The 24,548-nt window shown below is 42.9% G+C and overlaps 1 protein-coding gene across 12 annotated transcripts in view; it reads right to left on the bottom strand.

Annotated features, from left to right (window-relative positions):
- Positions 1–20,107, bottom strand: part of LOC138422191 (uncharacterized) — a 119,290-nt gene extending 99,183 nt beyond the window's left edge. For 6 of the 12 annotated variants that reach the window (XM_069556791.1, XM_069556792.1, XM_069556797.1 and 3 more), the window contains exons 1-5: positions 19,884–20,107; positions 15,067–15,129; positions 9,579–9,653; positions 6,641–6,703; positions 1,042–1,116 (exon numbers count right to left, since the gene is read on the bottom strand). In XM_069556791.1, the coding sequence (XP_069412892.1) occupies positions 1,042–1,116; positions 6,641–6,703; positions 9,579–9,653; positions 15,067–15,129; positions 19,884–19,920 (313 nt within the window). In that variant the 5' untranslated portion in view covers positions 19,921–20,107. The remainder of the gene's footprint in view (positions 1–1,041; positions 1,117–6,640; positions 6,704–9,578; positions 9,654–15,066; positions 15,130–19,883) is intronic. The other 6 variants (XM_069556796.1, XM_069556798.1, XM_069556800.1 and 3 more) reach the window with 3 other exon arrangements.
- Positions 20,108–24,548: the final 4,441 nt, after the last annotated feature.

Below are 24,548 nucleotides of genomic sequence, written 5' to 3'. Positions count from 1 at the left end.
ATTTTAGGTCATTTCTTGAATTTACTACTAATAACATACTACACTACATTACCTGACCTCGTCAAAGACGTGATTATAGTGGGTCATTCTTTAGCCACTCACTGTTCACAGGGTTCATGGCGTGTGTGCTGTGTGTGTCTGCAGCTGACCCATGAGTGTTCTCTGGTTTGACACTATCTTATTGGCTTCATACTGACATCACTTTGAAAAGTAGATGATCTAACTGGACCCAGAAGTTAGTAACTGGTTCTAAGCACTTAGCCTAATTTTCCTCTCTTGGTCTCTGTCCTTCGGAAAACATATTGCTTCCCTTCTTTTCAGTGCTTCCACTAGCTGATGATCCAGTGGCTATGCTAAGTCTTCCTTGAGACTTGACTTCAAATCCAGAGGACCCTGCCGAATCCCACCGACAAAAGACCTTCTTCTTTTCTGCTTTCAACCTGCTCTTTCAAAGTCATCTTCTCCATAGAAGAATAATCAGAGAGAGAGTGAATGCCGCCTGATCATCCTCATCTCAGGACCCAGATGCCTTATAGTTTACTGGGCACGTATGATGTATTGGGCTCACAGTCTAGCAATTTTCACACATTTTCTTATTTAATCCTTAGAGAAACACTGTGAGATAGGTATAATGAGCTCCATTTTAAAATTAAGCTGGCGGAGATCCTCTGGAGAACTCGGGGTTCAAGCTACTCAGGGTCAGCACCTGGGACAGGGCCAAGCTCAGGGCTGAGTCCAGCCAGGTTTGACCCTAAGCCCCTCCTCACCACGGCACTGCTGGATCCCTTTTACCTGGCCCACCATTTCGTGGTCACACTCATCATGTATGTGTTTTGCTAGAATGCTTTAATTTCTTTAATCTACAGTATTATTCTTGTGCAACATTCCAGAAGGGAGAATTCCTCTAGAGGAGAGAGACTTTGTCTATTTTGCTTCCATTTCTTGGTCTTTGTCAGTTTCCCTGCAGTAGTCAGTCCCATTAAGTAGAGCTGCATCATAACAGTGACTCCAGAGAAAAACGGTTTTAAAACATGCACAAACCTCCTAGTGTATAAACAGCGGGCCCAGCATTGGGTGATTCTATACCAGGAATGGCACTGGTCGCAGAAGGCTTAGCTGTACAAAAGAGAAGTTGAGAAAGGGATTAAGGTTGAGGTAATGAGTGGACCACAGAGCACGTCACACAAGACAAATTCACCCCACATCTCTCCCAGTGGCAGCTCCAGAATTTTCATATGGCAGGGCCTTACAGGTGAAGGAAGTGAGCCCTGATTTCCCCATCTGTATAATGATAATACCTACTTCAAAATGTCATTGAGAGGACCAAGTTGGTTTAATATATAATTTTGTGCGTTCACACAAACTCATCAGTTAGTACAGTGTGTACTTGGTTGCTCAGTCGTGTCTGACTCTTTGTGACTCATGGACTGTAGCACACGAAGCTTTGTGTCCATGGGATATTCCAGGCAAGATTACTGGAGTGAGTTGCGATTTCCTTCTCCAGGGAATCTTCTCCACCCAGGGTCTGAATTTGCATCTCCTGCATTGCAGGCGGATTCTTGACCACTGAGCCTACTGGGAAGTCCTCAGGTAGTATAGTACAGGCATGTAATGAACATTACGTTCAAACCGGCTATTAGTATTGTCCTTATAAATGGGGACTTGAAGCTGCTTTTGCATAGCGTTTTACATAACTTTGGAAAACTGTCCATGAAAAGAAAGATGGAGACCCATGACAATTATACAAAGACTAACGTTCTGCTCCATGCCTCCCTGCCTCCATCTCTCAGGGACAATCCTACTTCCCCAGTAAAAATGAAAACAAAGACACCATTCAATTTAGTTTTCTTCTAGCTACATAGTGGGTGAGGCAATACAAATACTATCCATCATCCCACTACCCAATGATAGACATTTAAACATCTTGGTATACAGCTCTCTGAACTTTTAGCTATTGTGTCTAAATATGGAATAACAGTGCTCAAATGTATATAAATATGTAAACAGCATTTTAAAAACATATGCCCTGAGCATATGCCCAGTATTTTGAATCCTCCTCTATTACAAGGTTTCTAACTGCTGCATTCTGTGCCAGTGTCTGAATATTGTACTTTATCAATCTCTGAGCATTTATGGTGATTTTCCTCTTATGACATTTGATACCTCTCTGATAAACATCAGTGCACTGAACTTTGTGATGTGTCTCTGCTCATTCTTTAGGACACTGTGTAAAGGAACCAGTGCTCAGGTGTGATGCTGTAGGGCTGGAACGACCTCACTTCTCAGGACAGTGTCGCCTTGGCTCCTCAGCTAAATGTGCACGGATTCCTGGAGAATCCATAAGGAACAGAAAATGTCGTTCACACTTCTGCTCAGGCTATGTAAGGATTGATTTCCAAGGCTTTCCTCTTTCTACCAGCTGCCAGCTGCTCAGTTTACTCTCAAATAGTTCACACAAGATTCATTGCCCCTAAACTGAACTATCTTCTCCCCTCTTACAAACCCTATTTCCACCTTGTTCCTTACTTGTCCTACTACCTGATTCATTGTTGTGGTTGTTGAGTGGCTCAGTTGTGTTCAACTCTTCTGCCACCACGTGGACTCTAGCCTGCCAGGCTCCCCTGTCCATAGAATTTCCCAAGCAGGAATACTGGAGGGGGTTGCCATTTCCTTCTCCAGGGAATCTTCTCCACCCACGGTCTGAATTTGCATTTCCTGCATTGTAGGTGGACTCTTGACCACTGAGCCACCTGCGAAGCCCCACCCGATTCATTACATGTATATAAACAATTGTCACACAAACTAGGTATATGGTGTGACAAATGACTAGTATCTCTAAGGTATCCTTCATCATTCAGATGCAAAGCTGTAAAATATAATGTAAGGACCAGTGATTTTCTCAACTGAAATATAGTTGATATATTTACTATTAGTTCAGTTCAGTTCAGTTCACTTCAGTGGCTCAGTCGTCTACGACTCTTTGCGACACCATGAATCGCAGCATGCCAGGCCTCCCTGTCCATCACCAACTCCCGGAGTTCACCCAAACCCACATCCATCGAGTCGGTGATGCCATCCAGCCATCTCATCTGCCCCCAATCCTTCCCAGCATCAGAGTCTTTTCCAATGAGTCCACTCTTTGCATGAGGTGGCCAAAGTATTGGAGTTTCAGGGTTAGCATCATTGCTCCCAAAGAACACCCAGGACTGATCTCCTTTAGGATGGACTGCTTGGATCTCCTTGCAGTCCAAGGGACTCTCAAGAGTCTTCTCCAACACCACAGTTCAAAAGCACAAATTCTTCAGCGCTCAGCTTTCTTCACAGTCCAACTCTCACATCCATACGTGACCACTGGAAAAACCATAGCCTTGACTAGATGGACCTTTGTTGGCAAAGTAATGTCTCTGCTTTTTAATATGCTGTCTAGGTTGGTCATAACTTTCCTCCCAAGGAGTAAGCATCTTTTAATTTCATGGCTGCAGTCACCATCTACAATGATTAAAGGAGAAGACAGACTACGAGCCTTTACTACAGGATCCACGTTAGGGAAACCATGAGTAGAACATTAAGTGACAATGTTGCAAGAGTACAGAAGAGCCAGGACTTCCCTGACAGTTCAGGGCTTAAGACTCTTCACTTTCAATGCAGGAGGCGTGAGTTTGACCCTTGGTCTAGGAATTAGGATACCACATGCCAAATGGTGCAACCAAAAAAAAAAAAAAAAAAGATAAAAAGGAAGAAAAGAATAAGACAGGGCCAAATTCAGAACATCAGTGTGGATGATGAATAATCAGTTTCTTGTGTGGATTAAATGCACAGACTCTAGAGCCTGAATGCCTGGTTTGAAACTAATTTCACTAGTTATTAGCTGAGACCTTGGGCAGCAGACTTCTACTCTGTACTTTTGGTTCATAATTTGCAAACTGAGCATAATAATTATCAATCATGTACAGTTACTGGCTATTTAAATGAACTAAGTATACACAGATATACTTATCTACAGGCTTACACAAATAGAAAAATTGGTCTTAAAATTCATATGAAACTTGTAGGTACCCCAAATAGCCAAAATCATCTTGAAAAAGTGCAGAGCTGGATGACTTACATTTCATCATTTCAAAACTTACCACAGAGCAATGGTAGTCAAGACGGTATGGTGCTGCCCTGAGGATCAGTGGGATAGAACTGAGAGTCTAGAAATGAACTCCTATACCTGTGGTAACTGGCTTTCATCAAGAGTGTTAAGACCATTAAATGAGGAAAGAATAGTCTGGTCAAAATATCAAGGAAGACAAGGCTCTAGACACACTGAGGTCAGAACTACCCTCCTTCACTGTGTACTGGAGGTTGGTATGGTGCTTGGGAACCAGGAAAAGAATGTATAGTGTTTTGTGACTCGGGACTTTGAGTATTTTTGGAGTCATTTGCTTTTCTGAGACAGACATGGTCAGGACATTGCCCGACTCCCAGGATGTGGTAGAAGTCTCTCTGTGAATAAGGCTCCCTAGGATTCTATACGCTGCCACTTTCCCACTGCTCTTAGCAAGCAGAGTGTGGCCGCTGGGGATCTGGATGAGTCACTGTATCATAAAAGAAACAAGTTCTGCAAAAAACAAAACAAAAAAAACAAAACAGAAATGGGCCTTTTCCAAAGAAGACATATATATGGCCAAGGGACACATGAAAGGATGTTCAACACAGCTAATCATCAGAGAAATGCAAATCAAAGCCACAGTGAGATATTACCTCACATCTGTCAGGATGACTATCAAAAAAATCTACAAAAGTTGGCGAGGATGTGGAGAAAGCAGAATCCTTGTATACTGCTGGTGAGAATGAACCCTGGTGCAGCCATAATGCAAAATACTAAGGAAATTGCTCCAAAAATTAAAAATAGAGATACCATATGATCCAGCAACTCCATTCCTCAGTATATACGCAAAGAAAATGAAAACACTAATTCCAAAACATATATGAACCCCAATGTTCAGAGCAGCATTGTTTACAATAGCCAAGGTATGAAAGCAATTGAAGAGTCCATCAACAAATGAGAGGATAGAGAAGATGTATCACACACACACACACACACAGACAGACACACACACACAGACACACACACACAGACAGAAACACACACAGATATACACACACACACAGCACACACACACAGACAGAAACACACATAGACACACACAGACACACACACACACAGGGATATTATTCAGCTACAAAAAAAGAATGAAACTCTGCCATTTTCAACAACATGGATGGGTCTAAAGGATGTTATACTTAGTGACATAAGTCAGAGCAAGAAATATTTTATATCACTTTTATGTCGAATCCAAAAAATAACATAAATAACTATAAAAAAAAACAGAAATAGATTCACAGATACAGAGAAGAAACTAGTGGTGACCAGTAGAAAGTGTGGGGCAGAAAGGGCAAAGTAGGGGTAAGGGATTAAGAGGTATGAACTCATATGTATAAAATAAATAAGCTAGAAGAATATATTATAGAGAACAAGGAATATAGTCAATATTTCATAAAACTTTAACTGTAGTATCATCAGTAGAAACACTGAATCTCTATGTTGCACACTTGAAACTAATAGAACACTGTAAATCAATTCTATTTCAACTAAGAGAAACAGAAAATGGGAAAATATTAACCTTGGGGTATCTCATATGTCTACTGTCAGTTCTTGCTCTTTTCTCTATCAGATTCCCAGAATCAGTTTCAGTATGTGTCACAACCAAGTTTATTTGAGCAGTAAGTAAGGACAATGAAATGAGTATGCTGATATCTAGGTTTTTCTCTATTAACGTTTACTGGCATTGCTTAATGATAGAGACAGCTTAGAAAGCAGAGGTTGTATGCGTTTGCTTTAACTTGAAAAATGGTAAAACTTTTCCTAATTATATTTTATGTTTCTTTTCCAGAGAATCTAGAAAGTATTAAAAAGCATTACTTTGCCAACAAAGGTCCGTCTAGTCGAGGCTATGGTTTATCCCGTAGTATGACTACTGGATGTGAGAGTTGGACTGTGAAGACAGCTGAGCACCAAAGAATGGATGCTTTTGAACTGTGGTGTTGGAGAAGACTCTTGAGAGTCCCTTGGCCTGCAAGGAGATCCAAGCAGTCCATCCTAAAGGAGTTCAGTCCTGGGTGTTCTTTGGAAGCACTGATGCTGAAGCTCAAACTCCAATACTTTGGCCACCTCATGCGAAGAGTTGACTGATTGGAAAAGACTCTGATGCTGGGAAGTATTGGGGGCAGGAGGAGAAGGGGACGACAGGGGATGGGATGGCTAGATGGCATCACCGACTCGATGGACATGAGTTAGGGTAGGCTCCGGGAGTTGGTGATGGACAGGGAGGCCTGGCGTGCTGCGATTCATGGGGTCGCAAAGAGTTGGACACGACTGAGTGACTGAACTGCACTGAACTGAACTGAAAAAGCAGGAAAAAATTACCCCAATGACAATAGCCAGAGTTAACCCTGAAATGTTTCTTTTCAGTGTTGTTGCTTTAATTGGACTCATGTATCATAGAAAACCACACAGATAGGTCCTTCTTAAATACACAGATATGATACTAATGGCTGGAAATCTATTACCCATCTCTTTTGCTTGGTAACTTACTTGAATCCCAAGTGACAGGGGTCTCTGTAGGCCGTGTTGCAACAGGTCCTCTGGAAAAATACCCTATAAAGACATTTGGGAAAATTATCTAAAATGTGCTTCCCCAATAGGTTCATCAATGTTAGCAGTCATCCTCTAGAGACCAAACAAAGTACAAAGAAATTCATCACAAGAATGTGAAATCCAACTTCCCAATTTGAAACCAGTGCACGTTGATTTTGAGATACTGGGCCTCCTTCCCCGTCTTAGGAATCCTTCTCCAGGAGTTCAGAGTGAGAGTGTTCATTTCTTTCAAAAAACCCAACTTCACACCAAGCTAGAGATCTATAGAGCTGGAAACTAGCCTATGGATCATCTCAGGCTGATCTTTGAGGCATCACTGAAGTTTAGAGATGAAAACCACTTGAGATGCCATCTAGTCTGTGTTTTATTTGATAGGCAGGATGGAAATGAGACCCATGCGAGTCAATCAGGTCTCAACACTTAAGCTAATCTGCAGCAAAATGCTGATCGGTTCTTGTTTCTGCAGCTATTATTAACTGAGTGCTTACTACATGCCTAGCAGGCTTCCCTGGAGGCTCAGATGGCAAAGAATCTGCCTGCAATATAGGAGACGCAGGTTCAATCCCTGGGTCAGGAAGATATCATGGAGAAGGGAATGGCAACCTATGCCAGTGTTCTTGCCTGGAATGTTCCATCGACAGAGGAATCTGGTGGGCTACAGGTCATGGGGTCACAAAGAGTAGGATACAGCTGAGAGACTAAGCACATATGTATGTCTAGGAGAGTTGGGGAGACCATAATGAAGACACAGATTTGGCTTTTAAGAAATTTAGAGTGCAGTGGTCCCTGAATCCCAGTTCAGACTCAGTCCTGTAACAGTTAAATTGAGAGAAACGTTATCTCCCTAGGTTACTGAAGGAAAAGGAGAAGGCTTGCTTTTTTGCTGAGTCATTGTAACGGTGTGCCTGCAGGCGTGTGTGGTGAGGTGCACACAGATAACCAAGGCCTGTGGACCCAGAGCTCTCTCCAAGTGCCGTTTAGCATCAGGACCCTAATCTCAAACCAGAGCTTTGGCTTTTCCTTGAACACACTCTGTCTTCTTCTGCTGCAGAATTTTCTTCCTTCATCTCCCTTCTACCTCCACCACCCTTCGCCAGATTTTGCAAGTTTGGCCTCTTCTCATTGTTCAGCTTTCATCAGAAATGTCACCAACTCAGAGAAAAAGGTCCTGCTACCCTTCTCTATGTTGGCCTCTCCATTATGTTCATCAGCTTCTCTGGTTTATTTCTGGGTGCTATTTTTCACTCTTTTCTTATTTCAGTACTTGTTCCGCTGAATGTCATGTTCCCTCCCTCTAGCCGCCCCCACCCGCCCTGAACATGAACTCAGGAGCTCATTCATGTCCCTGTCGTGGCCTTGGTCGTGGCCTTGGAATAGAGTGCTTCATGCACAGTTATTGAATCCAGAAATGAGTGAAGGAATTCAGGGATTGGGCATCAAATCATCTAGAAAAAATTACGCTCCTCCAGGGGAATCTTCCCTACCCAGGGATCAAAGCCGTGCCTCTCACGTCTCTTGCTCTGGCACGTGGATCATAACCGCTGGTGCCACCAGCGCGGGTGCAAAGTTGCTTCAGTCGAGTCTGACTCTTTGCGACACTGTGGACACCAGGCTTCTCTGTCCATGGGATTCTCCAGGCCAGAATACTGGAGGGGGCTTCCATATCCAGGAGTTGGTGATGGACAGGGAGGCCTTGCGTGCAGCATTGTATGGTTTCACAAAGAGTCGGACATGACTGAGCAACTGAACTGAACTGAAAGTGAATGCTCTGCTAGAGATAATCCCCCCTTATCAGTCCACAATAGTATTTCTTTTTCTCCTGTCTCCCGTTGCCATTTTAGGTCATTTCTTGAATTTACTACTAATAACATACTGCACTACATTACCTGACCTCGTCAAAGACGTGATTATAGTGGGTCATTCTTTAGCCACTCACTGTTCACAGGGTTCATGGCGTGTGTGCTGTGTGTGTCTGCAGCTGACCCATGAGTGTTCTCTGGTTTGACACTATCTTATTGGCTTCATACTGACATCACTTTGAAAAGTAGATGATCTAACTGGACCCAGAAGTTAGTAACTGGTTCTAAGCACTTAGCCTAATTTTCCTCTCTTGGTCTCTGTCCTTCGGAAAACATATTGCTTCCCTTCTTTTCAGTGCTTCCACTAGCTGATGATCCAGTGGCTATGCTAAGTCTTCCTTGAGACTTGACTTCAAATCCAGAGGACCCTGCCGAATCCCACCGACAAAAGACCTTCTTCTTTTCTGCTTTCAACCTGCTCTTTCAAAGTCATCTTCTCCATAGAAGAATAATCAGAGAGAGAGTGAATGCCGCCTGATCATCCTCATCTCAGGACCCAGATGCCTTATAGTTTACTGGGCACGTATGATGTATTGGGCTCGCAGTCTAGCAATTTTCACACATTTTCTTATTTAATCCTTAGAGAAACACTGTGAGATAGGTATAATGAGCTCCATTTTAAAATTAAGCTGGCGGAGACCCTCTGGAGAACTCGGGGTTCAAGCTACTCAGGGTCAGCACCTGGGACAGGGCCAAGCTCAGGGCTGAGTCCAGCCAGGTTTGACCCTAAGCCCCTCCTCACCACGGCACTGCTGGATCCCTTTTACCTGGCCCACCATTTCGTGGTCACACTCATCATGTATGTGTTTTGCTAGAATGCTTTAATTTCTTTAATCTACAGTATTATTCTTGTGCAACATTCCAGAAGGGAGAATTCCTCTAGAGGAGAGAGACTTTGTCTATTTTGCTTCCATTTCTTGGTCTTTGTCAGTTTCCCTGCAGTAGTCAGTCCCATTAAGTAGAGCTGCATCATAACAGTGACTCCAGAGAAAAACGGTTTTAAAACATGCACAAACCTCCTAGTGTATAAACAGCGGGCCCAGCATTGGGTGATTCTATACCAGGAATGGCACTGGTCGCAGAAGGCTTAGCTGTACAAAAGAGAAGTTGAGAAAGGGATTAAGGTTGAGGTAATGAGTGAACCACAGAGCACGTCACACAAGACAAATTCACCCCACATCTCTCCCAGTGGCAGCTCCAGAATTTTCATATGGCAGGGCCTTACAGGTGAAGGAAGTGAGCCCTGATTTCCCCATCTGTATAATGATAATACCTACTTCAAAATGTCATTGAGAGGACCAAGTTGGTTTAATATATAATTTTGTGCGTTCACACACACTCATCAGTTAGTACAGTGTGTACTTGGTTGCTCAGTCGTGTCTGACTCTTTGTGACTCATGGACTGTAGCACACGAAGCTTTGTGTCCGTGGCATATTCCAGGCAAGATTACTGGAGTGAGTTGCGATTTCCTTCTCCAGGGAATCTTCTCCACCCAGGGTCTGAATTTGCATCTCCTGCATTGCAGGCGGATTCTTGACCACTGAGCCTACTGGGAAGTCCCCAGGTAGTATAGTACAGGCATGTAATGAACATTACGTTCAAACCGGCTATTAGTATTGTCCTTATAAATGGGGACTTGAAGCTGCTTTTGCATAGCATTTTACATAACTTTGGAAAACTGTCCATGAAAAGAAAGACGGAGACCCATGACAATTATACAAAGACTAACGTTCTGCTCCATGCCTCCCTGCCTCCATCTCTCAGGGACAATCCTACTTCCCCAGTAAAAATGAAAACAAAGACACCATTCAATTTAGTTTTCTTCTAGCTACATAGTGGGTGAGGCAATACAAATACTATCCATCATCCCACTACCCAATGATAGACATTTAAACATCTTGGTATACAGCTCTCTGAACTTTTAGCTATTGTGTCTAAATATGGAATAACAGTGCTCAAATGTATATAAATATGTAAACAGCATTTTAAAAACATATGCCCTGAGCATATGCCCAGTATTTTGAATCCTCCTCTATTACAAGGTTTCTAACTGCTGCATTCTGTGCCAGTGTCTGAATATTGTACTTTATCAATCTCTGAGCATTTATGGTGTTTTTCCTCTTATGACATTTGATACCTCTCTGATAAACATCAGTGCACTGAACTTTGTGATGTGTCTCTGCTCATTCTTTAGGACACTGTGTAAAGGAACCAGTGCTCAGGTGTGATGCTGTAGGGCTGGAACGACCTCACTTCTCAGGACAGTGTCGCCTTGGCTCCTCAGCTAAATGTGCACGGATTCCTGGAGAATCCGTAAAGAACAGAAAATGTCGTTTGCACTTCTGCTCAGTCTGTTTAAGGACAGATTTCCAAGGCTTTCCTCTTTCTACCAGCTGGCAGCTACTCAGTTCACCCTCAAATAATTCAGACAAGATTCATTGCCCCTAAACTAAACTATCTTCTTCCCTCTTACAAACCCTATTTCTACCTTGTTCCTTGACTTGTCCCACTACCTGATTCGTTGTTGTGGTTGTTGAGTGGCTCAGTTGTATTCAACTCTTCTGCAACCCTGTGGACTCTAGGCTGCCAGGCTCCCCTGTCCATGGAATTTCCCAAACAATAATACTGGAGTGGGTTGCCATTTCCTTCTCCAGGTAATCTTCTCCACCCAGGGTCTCAATTTGCATCTCCTGCCTCGTAGGCGGACTCTTGACCACTGAGCCACCTCCGAATTCATTACATGTATATAAACAATGTCACACAAATTAGCTATATGGTGTGACAAATGACTAGTATCTCTAAGGTATCCTTCATCATTCAGATGCAAAGCTGTAAAATAATGTAAGCACAAGTGATTTTCTCAACTGAAATATAGTTGATATATTTACTATTAGTTCAGTTCAGTTCAGTTCAGTTCAGTCACTCAGTCGTCTACGACTCTTTGCGACCCCATGAATCGCAGCATGCTAGGCCTTCCTGTCCATCAGCAACTCCCAGAGTTCACCCAAACCGACATCCATCGAGTCGGTGATGCCATCCAGCCACCTCTACTGCCCCCAATCCCTCCCAGCATCAGAGTCTTTTCCAATGAGTCAACTCTTTGCATGAGGTGGCCAAAGAATTGGAGTTTCAGGGTTAGCATCATACTTTCCAAAGAACACCCAGGACTGATCTCCTTTAGGATGGACTGCTTGGATCTCCTTGCAGTCCAAGGGACACTCGAGAGTCTTCTCCAACACCACAGTTCAAAAGCATCAATCTTCGGTGCTCAGCTTTCTTCACAGTCCGACTCTCACATCCATACATGACCACCGGAAAAACCATAGCCTTGACTAGATGGACCTTTGTTGGCAAAGTAATGTCTCTGCTTTTTAATATGCTGTCTAGCTTGGTCATGACTTTCCTTCCAAGGAGTAAGCGTCTTTTAATTTCATGGCTGCAGTCACCATCTACAGTGATTAAAGGAGAAGACAGACTAAGAGCCTTTACTACAGGATCCACGTTAGGGAAAGCATGAGTAGAACATTAAGTGACAATGTTGCAAGAGTCCGGAAGAGCCAGGACTTCCCTGACAGTTCAGGGCTTAAGACTCTTCACTTTCAATGCAGGAGGCGTGAGTTTGACCCTTGGTCTAGGAATTAGGATTCCACATGCCACATGGTGCAAAAAAAAAAAAAAAGTTAAAAAGGAAGAAAAGAATAAGATAGGGCCAAATTCAGAACATCAGTGTGGATGATGAATAAGCAGTTTCTTGTGTGGATTAAGCGCACAGACACTAGAGCCTGAATGCCTGGTTTCAATCTAATGCCACTAGTTATTAGCTGACACCTGGGGCAGCAGACTTCCACTCTGTACACTTGGTTCATAATTTGCAAACTGAGCATAATAATTATCATTCATGTAGAGTTACTGGCCAGTTAAATGAACTAAGTATACAGAGATACATAAAGGTTTACACAAATAGAAAAATTGGTCTTAAATTTCATATGAAACTTGTGGGTACCCCAAATAGCCAAAATCATCTTGAAAAAGTACAGATCTGGATGACTTACATTTCATCATTTCAAAACTTACCTCAGAGCAATGGTAGTCAAGACGGTATAATGCTGCCCTGAGGATCAGTGGGATAGAACTGAGAGTCTAGAAATTAACTCCTATGCCTGTGGTAATTGGCTTTCATCAAGAGTGTTAAGACCATTAAATGAGGAAAGGATAGTCTGGTCAAAATATCAAGGAAGACAAGGCGCTAGACAAGCTGAGGTCACAACTCTCCTCCTTCACTATGTATTGGAGGTTGGTATGGTGCTTGGGAACCAGGAAAAGAATGTACAGTGTTTTGTGACTCGGGGCTTTGAGTATTTTTGGAGTCATTCGCTTTTCTGAGACAGACATGGTCAGAACATTGCCTGACTCCCAAGATGTGGTAGAAGTCTCTCTGTGAATAACGCTTCCTAAGATTCTATATGCTATCACTTTCCCACTGCTCTTAGCAAGTAGAGTGTGGCTGCTGGGGATTGTGGATGCGTTACTGTATCATAAAAGAATCAAGTTCTGCAAAAAAAAAAAAAAAAAAGCAGAAAATGGGCCTTTTCCAAAGAAGACATATATATGGCCAACAGAAACATGAAAGGATGTTCAACACAGGTAATCATCAGAGATGTGCAAATCAAAGCCACAGTGAGATATTACCTCGCATCTGTCAGGATGACTATCAAAAAAATCTACAAACGTTGGGCAGGCTGTGGAGAAAACAGAATCCTTGTATACTGCTGGTGAGAATGAAAACTGGTGCAGCCATAATGCAAAATACTATGGAAATTGCTCCAAAAAATAAAAATAGAGATACCATATGATCCAGCAATTCCATTCCTCGGTATATACGCAAAGAAAATGAAAACACCAATTCCAAAAAATATATGAACCCCAATGTTCATAGCAGCATTGTTTACAATAGCCAAAGTATGAAGGCAATCGAAGAGTCCATCAAAAAATGAGAGAATAGAGAAGATGTATAACACACACACACACACACAGAGACACACACAGATACACACAGACACACACACACACAGACACACAGACAGACAGGGATATTATCGGCTACAAAAAAAGAATGAAACTCTGCCATTTTCAACAACATGGATGGGTCTAAAGGATGTTATACTTTGTGAAATAAGTCAGAACAAGAAATATTTTATATCACTTTTATGTCGAATCCAAAAAATATCGTAAATAACTATTAAAAAAAACAGAAATAGATTCACAGATACAGAGAAGAAACTAGTGGTGACCAGTAGAAAGTGGGGGGTGGGAAGAGCAAAGAAGGGGTAAGGGATTAAGAGGTATGAACTCATATGTATAAAATAAATAAGCTAGAAGAATATATTGTAGAGAACAAGAAATATAGTCAATATTTCATAAAACTTTAAATGCAGCATCATCAATAGAAACACTGAATCTCTATGTTGCACACTTGAAACTAATAGAACACTGTAAATCAATTCTATTTCAACTAAGGGAAACAGAAAATGGGAAAATATTAACCTTGGGGTATCTCATATGTCTACTGTCAGTTCTTGCTCTTTTCTCTATCAGATCCCAGAATCAGTTTCAGTATGTGTCACAACCAAGTTTATTTGAGCAGTAAGTAAGGACAATGAAATGAGCATGCTGATATCTAGGTTTTTCCCTATTAACGTTTACTGGCATTGCTTAATGATAGAGACAGCTTAGAAAGCAGAGTTTGTATGCGTTTGCTTTAACTTGAAAAATTGTAAAACTTTTCCTAATTATATTTTATGTTTCTTTTTCAGGGAATTTAGAAAGTATTAAAAAGCATTACGTTGCCAACAAAGGTCCGTCTAGTCGTGGCTATGGTTTTTCCCGTAGTATGACTACTGGATGTGAGAGCTGGACTGTGAAGACAGCTGAGCACCAAAGAATGGATGCTTTTGAACTGTGGTGTTGGAGAAGACTCTTGAGAGTCCCTTGGACTGCAAGGAGAACCAAGCAGTCCATCCTAAAGGAGTTCAGTCCTGGGTGTTCATTGGAAGCACTGATGCTGAAGCTCAAACTCCAATACTTTGGCCACCTTATGCGAAGATTGACTCACCTGAAAAGACTCTGATGCTGGGAAGGATTGAGGGCAGGAGGAGAAGGGGACGACAGGGGATGAGATGGCTAGGTGGCATCACCGACTCGATGGACATGAGTTTGGGTAGGCTCCGGGAGTTGGTGATGGACAGGGAGGCCTGGCATGCTGCGATTCATGGGGTCACAAAGAGTCGGACACAACTGACTGACTGAACTGAACTGAAAAAGCAGGAAAAAATTACCCCAATTACAATAGCCAGAGTTAACCCTGAAATGTTTCTTTTCAGTGTTGTTGCTTTAATTGGACTCATGTATCATAGAAAACCACACAGATAGGTCCTTATTAAATACGCAGATATGATACTAATGGCTGGAAATCAATTACCCATCTCCTTTGTTTGGTAACTTACTTGAATCCCAAGTGACAGGGGTCTCTGTAGGCCGTGTTGCAACAGGTGCTCTGGAAAAATGACCTATGAAGACATTTGGGAAAATTAACTAAAATGTGCTTCCCCAGTAGGTTCATGGATGTTAGCCGTCATCCTCTAGAGACCAAAGTACAGAGAAATTCATCACGATGATGTGAAATCCAACTTCCCAATTTGAAACCAGTTCACGTTGATTTTGAGATACTGTGCCTCCTTCCCCGTCTTAGGAATCCTTCTCCAGGAGTTCAGAGTGAGAGTGTTCATTTCTTTCTAAAAACCCAACTTCACACCAAGGTAGATATTTATAGATTGGAAACTAGCCTATGGATCATCTCAGCAGACCTTTGAGGCATCATTGAAGTTTAGAGTTGGAAACCATTTGAGATGCCATCTAGTCTGTGTGTTATTTGATAGGCAGGACGAAAATGAGACCCATGCAAGCCAATCAGGTCTCAACACTTAAGCTAATCTGCAGGAAAATGCTGATCGTTTCTTGTTTCTGCAGCTATTATTAACTGAGTGCTTACTACATGCCTAGCAGGCTTCCCTGGAGGCTCAGATGGCAAGGAATCTGCCTGCAATACAGGAGACGGGGGTCAATCTCTGGGTCAGGAAGATATCATGGAGAAGGGAATGGCAACATACTCCTGTATTCTTGCCTGGAATATTCCATCAACAGAGGAGTCTGGTGGGCTACAGGTCATGGGGTCACAAAGAGTAGGATGAAACTGAGAGACTAAGCACATGTGCATGCCTAGCAGAGTCAGGGAGACCAAAATGAACACACAGATTTGGCTTTTAAGATATTTAGGGTGCAGTGGTCCCTGAATCCCAGTTCAGACTCAGTCCTGTAACAGTTAAATTGAGAGAAGCGTTATCTCCCTAGGTTACAGAAGGAAAAGGAGAAGGCTTGCTTTTTTGCTGAGTCATTGTAACGGTGTGCCTGCAGGCGTGTGTGGTGAGGTGCACAAGATAACCAAGGCCTGTGGACCCAGAGCTCTCTCCAAGTGCCGTTTAGCATCAGGACCCTAATCTCAAACCAGAGCTTTGGCTTTTCCTTGAACACACTCTGTCTTCTTCTGCTGCAGAATTTTCTTCCTTCATCTCCCTTCTACCTCCACCACCCTCCCCAGATTTTGCAAGTTTGGCCTCTTCTCATTGTTCAGCTTTCATCAGAAATGTCACCAACTCAGAGAAAAAGGTCCTGCTACCCTTCTCTATGTTGGCCTCTCCATTATGTTCATCAGCTTCCCTGGTTTATTTCTGGGTGCTATTTTTCACTCTTTTCTTATTTCAGTACTTGTTCCGCTGAATGTCATGTTCCCTCCCTCTACCTGCCCCCACCCACCCTGAACATGAACTCAGGAGCTCATTCATGCCCCTGTCGTGGCCTTGGAATAGAGTGCCTCATGCACAGTTACTGAATACTAAATGAGAGAAGGAATTCAGGGATTGGGCATCAAATCATCTAGAAAAACTTACGCTCCTCCAGGGGAATCTTCCCGACCCAGAGATCAAACCCGTGCCTCTCACGTCTCTTGCTCTGGCACGTGGATCCTTACCACTGGTGCCACCAGCCTGGGTGCGAAGTCGCTTCAGTCGAGTCCCACTCTTTGCAACACTGTGGACACCAGGCTTCTCTGTCCATGGGATTCTCCAGGCCAGAATACTGGAGTGGGCTCCCATATCCTTCTCCAGGAAGATAACTCTGCTAGTCTTCTGTTTTCCTGGAATTTCCCCTTCTCCTTAGCTTCTCAGAAGTCACCATCCTATACCCAGGCTTGTTTCCTAGTTTATAATTGTTATCATCGCTGAATATTTATTTACTACAGCCAGACGCTGGAGTAAGGACATTATGGTAATTACTTTGTTTAGTCTTTAGGCGACTACTCCTTGGTGGCAGTAGGCAGGTACCAACATTTTCTGCGTTTTACAGACAAGAACACTGAGGCTGGGCGGGGGGGGGAGCAGTGTGTGTGTGTGTGTGTGCCGTGGAGTCACCTACATCAATGTTCCCTGCCTTTCAGACGTGAAGCCAGGCTTGAAACTAGTTCTTTCCTATGTGTGCTTTAACCGTTACACATTTTACCCCCTAGTGCAGGGTCAGGCAAAAAGTTTGTTCAGATATTTCCATAACACCTTATGAATGAATGAAGTGTCCAGTAATGAGTTATGAGATGTCAGTGGTTTGGGAGTAACTTGAGCTGCCTGTATATTGAAGCTCAGGGGTGTGTTCCTGTGTTGCTGGAGAATTTGTGTGGTATGTCTTGCTCTGGAACTTGTTGGCCCTTGGGTGGTGCTTGGTTTCAGTGTAGGTATGGAGGCGTTTGATGAGCTCCTATCGATTAATGTTCCCTGGAGTCAGGAGTTCTCTGATGTTCTCAGGATTTGGACTTTAAGCCTCCTGCTTCTGGTTTTCAGTTTTATTTTTACAGTAGCCTCAAGACTTCTCCATCTATGCAGCACCGATGATAAAACATCTAGGTTAAAGATGAAAAGTTTTTCCACATTGAGGGACACCCAGAGAGGTTCACAGAGTTACAAGGAGAAGAGAAGAGGGAGGGGGGAGTTGGAGGTGACTGGAATGAGATGAGGCGGGATCAAAAGAGGAGAGAGCAAGCTAGCCAGTAATCACTTCCTTATGTGCGCTCCACAGTCTGGACCACTCAGAGATGTTCACAGAGTTATACAGAAAATTAAACGACCCAATCAAAAAATGGGCCAAAGAACTAAATAGACATTTCTCCAAAGAAGACATACAGATGGCTGACAAACACATGAAAAGATGCTCAACATCACTCATTATCAGAGAAATGCCAATCAAGACCACAATGAGATACCATTTCATACCAGTCAGAATGGCTGTGATCCAAAAGTCTACAAGCAATAAATGCTGGAGAGAGTGTGGAGAAAAGGGAACCCTCTTACACTGTTGGTGGGAATGCAAACTAGTACAGCCACTATGGAGAACAGTGTGGAGATTCCTTAAAAAACTGGAAATAGAACTGCCTTATGACCCAGCAATCCCACCGCTGGGCATACACACCGAGGAAACCAGAATTGAAAGAGACACGTGTACCCCAATGTTCATCGCAGCACTGTTTATAATAGCCAGGACATGGAAGCAACCTAGATGTCCATCAGCAGATGAATGGATAAGGGCTGTGGTACATATACACAGTAGAGTATTATTCAGCCATTAAAAAGAATACATTTGAATCCATTTTAACGAGGTGGATGAAACTGGAGCTGATTATACAGAGTCAAGTAAGCCAGAAGGTAAAACACCAGTACAGTATACTAACACACATATATGGAATTTAGAAAGATGGTCATGATAACCCTGTATGCGAGACAGCAAAAGAGACACAGATGTATACAAGAGACTTTTGGACTCTGTGGGGGACGGAGAGGGTGGGATGATTTGGGAGAATGGCATTGAAACATGTATACTATCATGTAGGAAACGAATCGCCAGTCTAGGTTCGAGGCAGGATACAGGATGCTTGGGGCTGGTGCACTGGGATGACCCAGGGAGATGAAATGGGGAGAGACGTGGGAGGGGGGTTCAGGATTGGGAACTCATGTACACCTGTGGTGGATTCATGTCAATGTATGGCAAAATCAATACAGTATTGTAAAGTAAAATAAAAATAAATAAATTTAAAAAAGATGAACGAATGAATTTTTTAGCCAACCTAACATCTAAGAAATTCCTGAATCCCTCCTCCAATTCCTAGAGTGCTCAGTTGATTCTTGAGACTCTCTGTAACTCAAATTACACCCACGTCTGAGGGAGCTAAACACATTTCAAATAAATGCCTGCTCCTTATCTAGGTGCTGGGCACTAGTATTTTTGACACATAAACGCTGTATTTGAGAAGAACTTTTAATCCTGACACTCTCAGGAAGGGGCCAAAAATAATGCTAATTTGATACTACTTCATAATACGCCTCTGTTACTTTTTATTTTAATGAATTGATTTCCATTTCTGCCTAAACCACATAATCCCTCAGCCAATAAGAGTCATTTCTTTCTTTCTTTCTTTCTTTTTTTTCTCTGTATCACTTCTCAGTAAGGGACCACAAAGTGGAAAATAACGACCCCCTCGCCCCCCAGTGCCGCTGCCGTGGATTCAGGGTTCATACGTGGCTTGTGATTATCTGACAGGAGAAAGACGAAATTATAACTTTTGGGAAAACTTTTTGGAAAATAAGGAACATAGACCCACCATTACCTTCATTAATGACTCTTTAATTTAGAAATTAAACTCATGAAAATGCCAACAAAGCAACACGTTCTTTCACAGAGACTTGTTTTGCAGAGTATTTGATTACATTGTTTCAGGGCTGGCTAGGCTTACAAATGAACAGCAGGCCTCTCAAGGTGATCCAGCCATGGGTAACTTCCCCCACCTTACCAACCCACTCTCAATAAAACATCCATCCACCAGGCTGGGCTGGGGTCCTGGGGGCTCAGTGGCAAAGAATCTACCTGCCAATGCAGGAGATGTGGGTTTCACCCCTGGGGCGGGATGATCTCCTGGAGAAGGGAATGGCAACCCACTCCCATATTCCTGCCCGGGAAATCCCATGGACAGAGGAGCCTGGCGGGCTACAGTCCACAGGGTCACAAAGAGTCGGATGCAACTGAGTGACTAAACAACAAGATGGGGTCTGAATACTACTCATTCAGTCATTCAGCTAAGTCAGACAGGACTAAAATGAGATGGTTTTTCTTCTCTCTATAATCCTATGTCCCATATAACAGAATCCTGCTTAAAAAAAATTCCACCTACCTGACAACAGTAATACAAAGATCATTTTTCGGTCCATCCTGAGATCATAAGCTGGGCTTCCCAAGGTCAGTGCAAGAAAACCGCCAAGGATGACTGATGCGACATCTGTGGCCTCAGCCCACACATTGTTATCTTTCAGGCTCACATTCTCTAGGCATCAGTTGATAGGCTGGGTGGCATTTTTAAATGATGCAAAGTTGCACACCATCTGTCCATGAAGATATGTGGGTATCTGCTTAATCAGGATTATTAAAGCCTTCAGTTGAGTCTCCACTTCAGGGAACTGGCAGATATCTGTTAAAATTACTTTGCATAAACTCAGTGGGCAGTTCAAGGTAATAGCAGTCAGGAGCCACCCCATTGGACAAATGAGAATGAGACTGTGAAGGCCTGAAATTGGGCTTCCCGATGGCTCAGCTGGTAGAGAATCTGCCTGCAATGCAGGAGACCCTGGTTGGATTCCTGGGTTGGGAAGTTCCCCTAGAGAAGGGACAGGCTACCCACTCCAGTATTCTTGGGCTTCCCTGGTGGCTCAGATGCTAAAGAATACTCCCACAATGCCAGACTTGGGTTCTATCCCTGGTTTGGGAAGATCCCCTGGAGGAGGGAATGGCAGCCCACTCCAGTATTTTTGCCTGGAGAACCCCATGGGCACAGGAGCCTGGTGGGCTACCGTCCATGAGGTCACAGAGAGTTGGACACGACTGAGCGACTAAGCACACACACAGGCCCGAGACTGAGGGCCTGAGTCAGGCTGAGGTCACCAGGACAGCTCTGTTTATACGTGGAGATCCTCGTGGGTCACAGAGAAAACGGCCTCCTACATGAAAGAAGTATGTTTGAGAACTGGAGTTAGTATTAGAGTGCTCTGAGGTTTGAAAACCTCTCTAGCTCATGGCAAGTCATACAGCAATGTAATAATACATGAGATGCAAGAAATCTTTAATTCACAATAGAATTTGAATGAAACAGCCAGGGCTTACATGGAACTGGTGAGATGATTTCTCTCCAAACACGCCTCATTACGGAGGCATAGGGTGGATAATTAGGAGATTGGAATTGACATATAACCAACGGGAACCTACTGGATAGCTCGGAGAACTCTACTCAGTGCTCTAAATGGGAAGGAGAATCCAAAAAAGAGGGGATATATGTACATGTATAGCTGATTCACTTTACTGTATAGTGGAGACTAACACAGTGTTATGAAACAATTATGTGGTGATGGTCAAGTCACTTAGTCATGTTCAATTCTTAGTGACCCCATGGACTTAGCCCACCAGGCTCCTCTGTTCATAGGATTATCCCAGCAAGAAGACTGGAATGGGTTGCCGTTTCCTCCTCCTGTTGTTGATTCACTTTCTTGGAGACTAACACAATATTATGAAAAAAATTACACTCCAGTAAAAATTAATTTTAAAAAATCTAAGCCATTTTAGACGTGTCAATCTCAAAAAAGACTTTGTGCTAGCAAAAAAAAAAAAAGAAAAGGAGCATAAACGAATGATAAGACAATAAATGTGAACACTCAAAAAACAAACAAACAAACAAACAAACTCCCAAAACCCCAAAAAACTCATTGCAAAGCCGATTAAAATGAGAGGCATGGTCATTCAAAGATCAGTTTTGCAAGAAGGTGGAACAGCAACAACATGAACTGGATCTGAAACAGCCCCAAAGAAGCTGCTTGGATGCTCCATCACAAACGTCTCACTTCCTCTAAGAATTGTGGGAGTCCTTCCTGCTTGACTCAGAACATAAATCTGCTGGGTCAGCAACTTGTTAAATAGAGTCTATGCCTATTTTCACCCAAGTATTCTTAGTTTTAGTTTTGGCTGTGCTGGGTCTTCGTTGCCGTGTGGGCTTTTCTCTGGTTGTGAGGGCGCCACTTGCCGGGGTCCAACCCCGGTGGATCCAGGGTGATTCGAAGGTGGGGACAGAATCGGCGTCCTAGGAAAAATCTTAATTACAGATATAAAGAGAGATTAGAAACGGGTAGTGTAGTAGGAAAATTAGTGGAGAAAAAGAGGCTGAATAACTTGGTTTATGTGGAATAGCATCCATGCTCCAGATGGGAATTCAGCCAGAAAAACGGGGAGCAAGAAAGAAACAACATGGGGGAATCAGTCTTTCCAGAAACTGATCAGATCTCTTTATTTTTCAGGTTTGTTTATATACCTTTTGTTATACATAGGGATGAATACAGAGTCACACGGGGGTCAGCAGACCTGGCCCTTGTCAGAATCAGGTGCTTCATATAAAATTATACAAAGGTCTTATGGGTTTTACATCATTTTATGGCCATGAGGCCTGCTGACATTTTATGGCGCTTTCTGATAATGGCCAGTTAACCAGAAAACTTATTTTTCCAGGGGTGATTTTTTCTTAAATCAGGCGCCACCCTCCAAATAAAGTTGCATTCCTATAGGGTGAGGGTGTAGTGAGTTACAACTAGGAAAGGAATTTACTTAGCCTAAGGTTTAACATGATTAATCTTAAAGGTTAATACTTATTTTTCCTATATGCTAGTTATATTCATTATAAGGGCAAGGAATATGGAGATTTAGCAGCAAATATTGGCTCAACAAATGAAAACCCTTCACCAGTATTCCCCTAAAGATCTATTTAGTCTTAAGATAGTGATAAAGTTCCATTTTTGCATAGCAAGGACACAGTGATTTATAACAAAGTACAGTGATCTGTAACAAAAGAGAAAATTTATTAACTCAAAAAGTCTAGTATTGCTAACATCAAAAACTACTATATTTACTTTTTTATATTCCAAATACATTGATTAATATATTACCAGGTGCCTAAGGATATGGAGGCCTGGAGGCAATCATTGACTCAACAATGAGAAAAGCCCTATGCTAATACTCCAAACTCTCTGTGCTGTTTATGGTTGAGAGGTTGTCACACAAACTAGTCTGTCAGCACAGAGGTTTGACCTGAGACACCCTTGTCACACACAGGGCAGGGAATTAGCAGTGATTATTGGCAGGACAAATGAAAAAACCCTTCACCAATATAATTTCGAATCAACCCACTCTACTATACTAATAATTTTCTAACTTCTCAAAAGAGTCTGTATTTAGAAAGTTTTAAAGCATCTCGTGCCTCTAAAGGTTGGAAGGTTATAAACAATCACATGTGGCCAGACAAACCTGATCAGGGAGGCTAGAGGACCTCCAGAGGAATTTCTAAGTTGAAATACTCTTGTCACGCCCAGGAATTTTTATTAACTGGAGTTGCAAGTTAACTCCTTCTCCGAGAGAAATGGTTATGGGGGAGAGCCCCCTGTAAAGTCAGAGGTGTAGGTGAGAGCATGAAACAGACTCTGGTTTTGGAGTTGGATGCTCTGGAACAGGGGGTTTCCTGAGGCTTGATCATGCCTTTGCGTATGCCAAGCCTCCTTCCTCATGACCTTTGCCACGGGAGGAGTTCCTCACACTGGCCCCCGGCAGTTGCCGTGTGGGCTTCTCTCTGACTGTGGAGAGTGGGGGCTGCTCTCTAGCTGTGGTGCTTGGACTCCCCGTGCAGAGACTTCCCTTGTGGTGAAGCGTGGGCTCTAGGGCACACGGGCCCAGTAGCTGTGGGTCCTGGGCTCTACAGCGCAGGCTCAATGGTTGTGGCAAACAGGCTTAGTTGTTCCATGGCATGCGGGATCAAACCTGTGTCTTCTGCACTGCCAGGAGAAATTTTTTACCACTGAGCTACCAGGGAAGGCCCACATATGGTTTTAAAGAAACCTATTTATGAAACTGATATTTGCAGCTTCAGGAGATGGAGCCACCACGAACAATATACTTACTGGGGAAAAGATGGAGATAGATATCTGTTGACATCCCAAGCTCCCTGAAACTGGGGGACAGATGAGATGTTGAGATGCAGACACGGAGGAGGCGGAGGGGCACAAAGGGGCACCTGAGGACCAGTGCAAAATCCGAAAGGCCCAGAATCCTGGAGCCGCTCTGAAGTCCCCACCAATGCACATGAGACAACTGCAGCAAGGTTTACAAATAAATCTAGTATAATCAATCTTCAGCAAACCAATAACTTGCTTAAATTCACTATTTGCTGCTGGGGTGATACCAGGTTGGGCAGCAGAACTTTTTCTCAACAGATAACCAAGTCAAAGAGACCTGAGGGGGAATTAATATGAGCAATAAAGATTATTTCAGGTAGACTACATTTTGAAAAGAAGAGCAATTAACATGAGCCCTAAAATGCTTATTTCCCTTTGAACATGGGTATATAAATTAGCTACTATGCCCACAAGAGACTATTCAGAGGCTATTAAAATCATGTTTTCAAAAACAGTTGATATGGAGACTCAGGATAAAATAGAGAAGTGGAAAACAGCCACCTCAAAAACTATATACACAGAAATAAAATCCTGCTTGATCCTTTTCTTCCTCTGTGCTGTGTTACTTTTGCCTGGAACATGCTTACACTCTTCTCACATGTCCTACTTCTCTTCTGCTTAAGATATCCATGTGATAGTTCCTCCTCCAGGAAGCCTTCCCTGACTTCCCACATCTGCATCAGGGCTCCCAGGTCTGTACTAACATTGCACTCTTTTTCTCTCTTTTATAGAACATACCATATTGCATTGCAATTATTTTTGTGTCCCCAGTGGACTGTAAGTCCTAAGCAGGCATGCCC

This window comes from Ovis canadensis, chromosome 17 (assembly GCF_042477335.2).
Source record: "Ovis canadensis isolate MfBH-ARS-UI-01 breed Bighorn chromosome 17, ARS-UI_OviCan_v2, whole genome shotgun sequence".
Lineage (NCBI taxonomy): Eukaryota > Metazoa > Chordata > Mammalia > Artiodactyla > Bovidae > Ovis > Ovis canadensis.
This window is presented reverse-complemented; position numbering and strand designations above follow the sequence as displayed.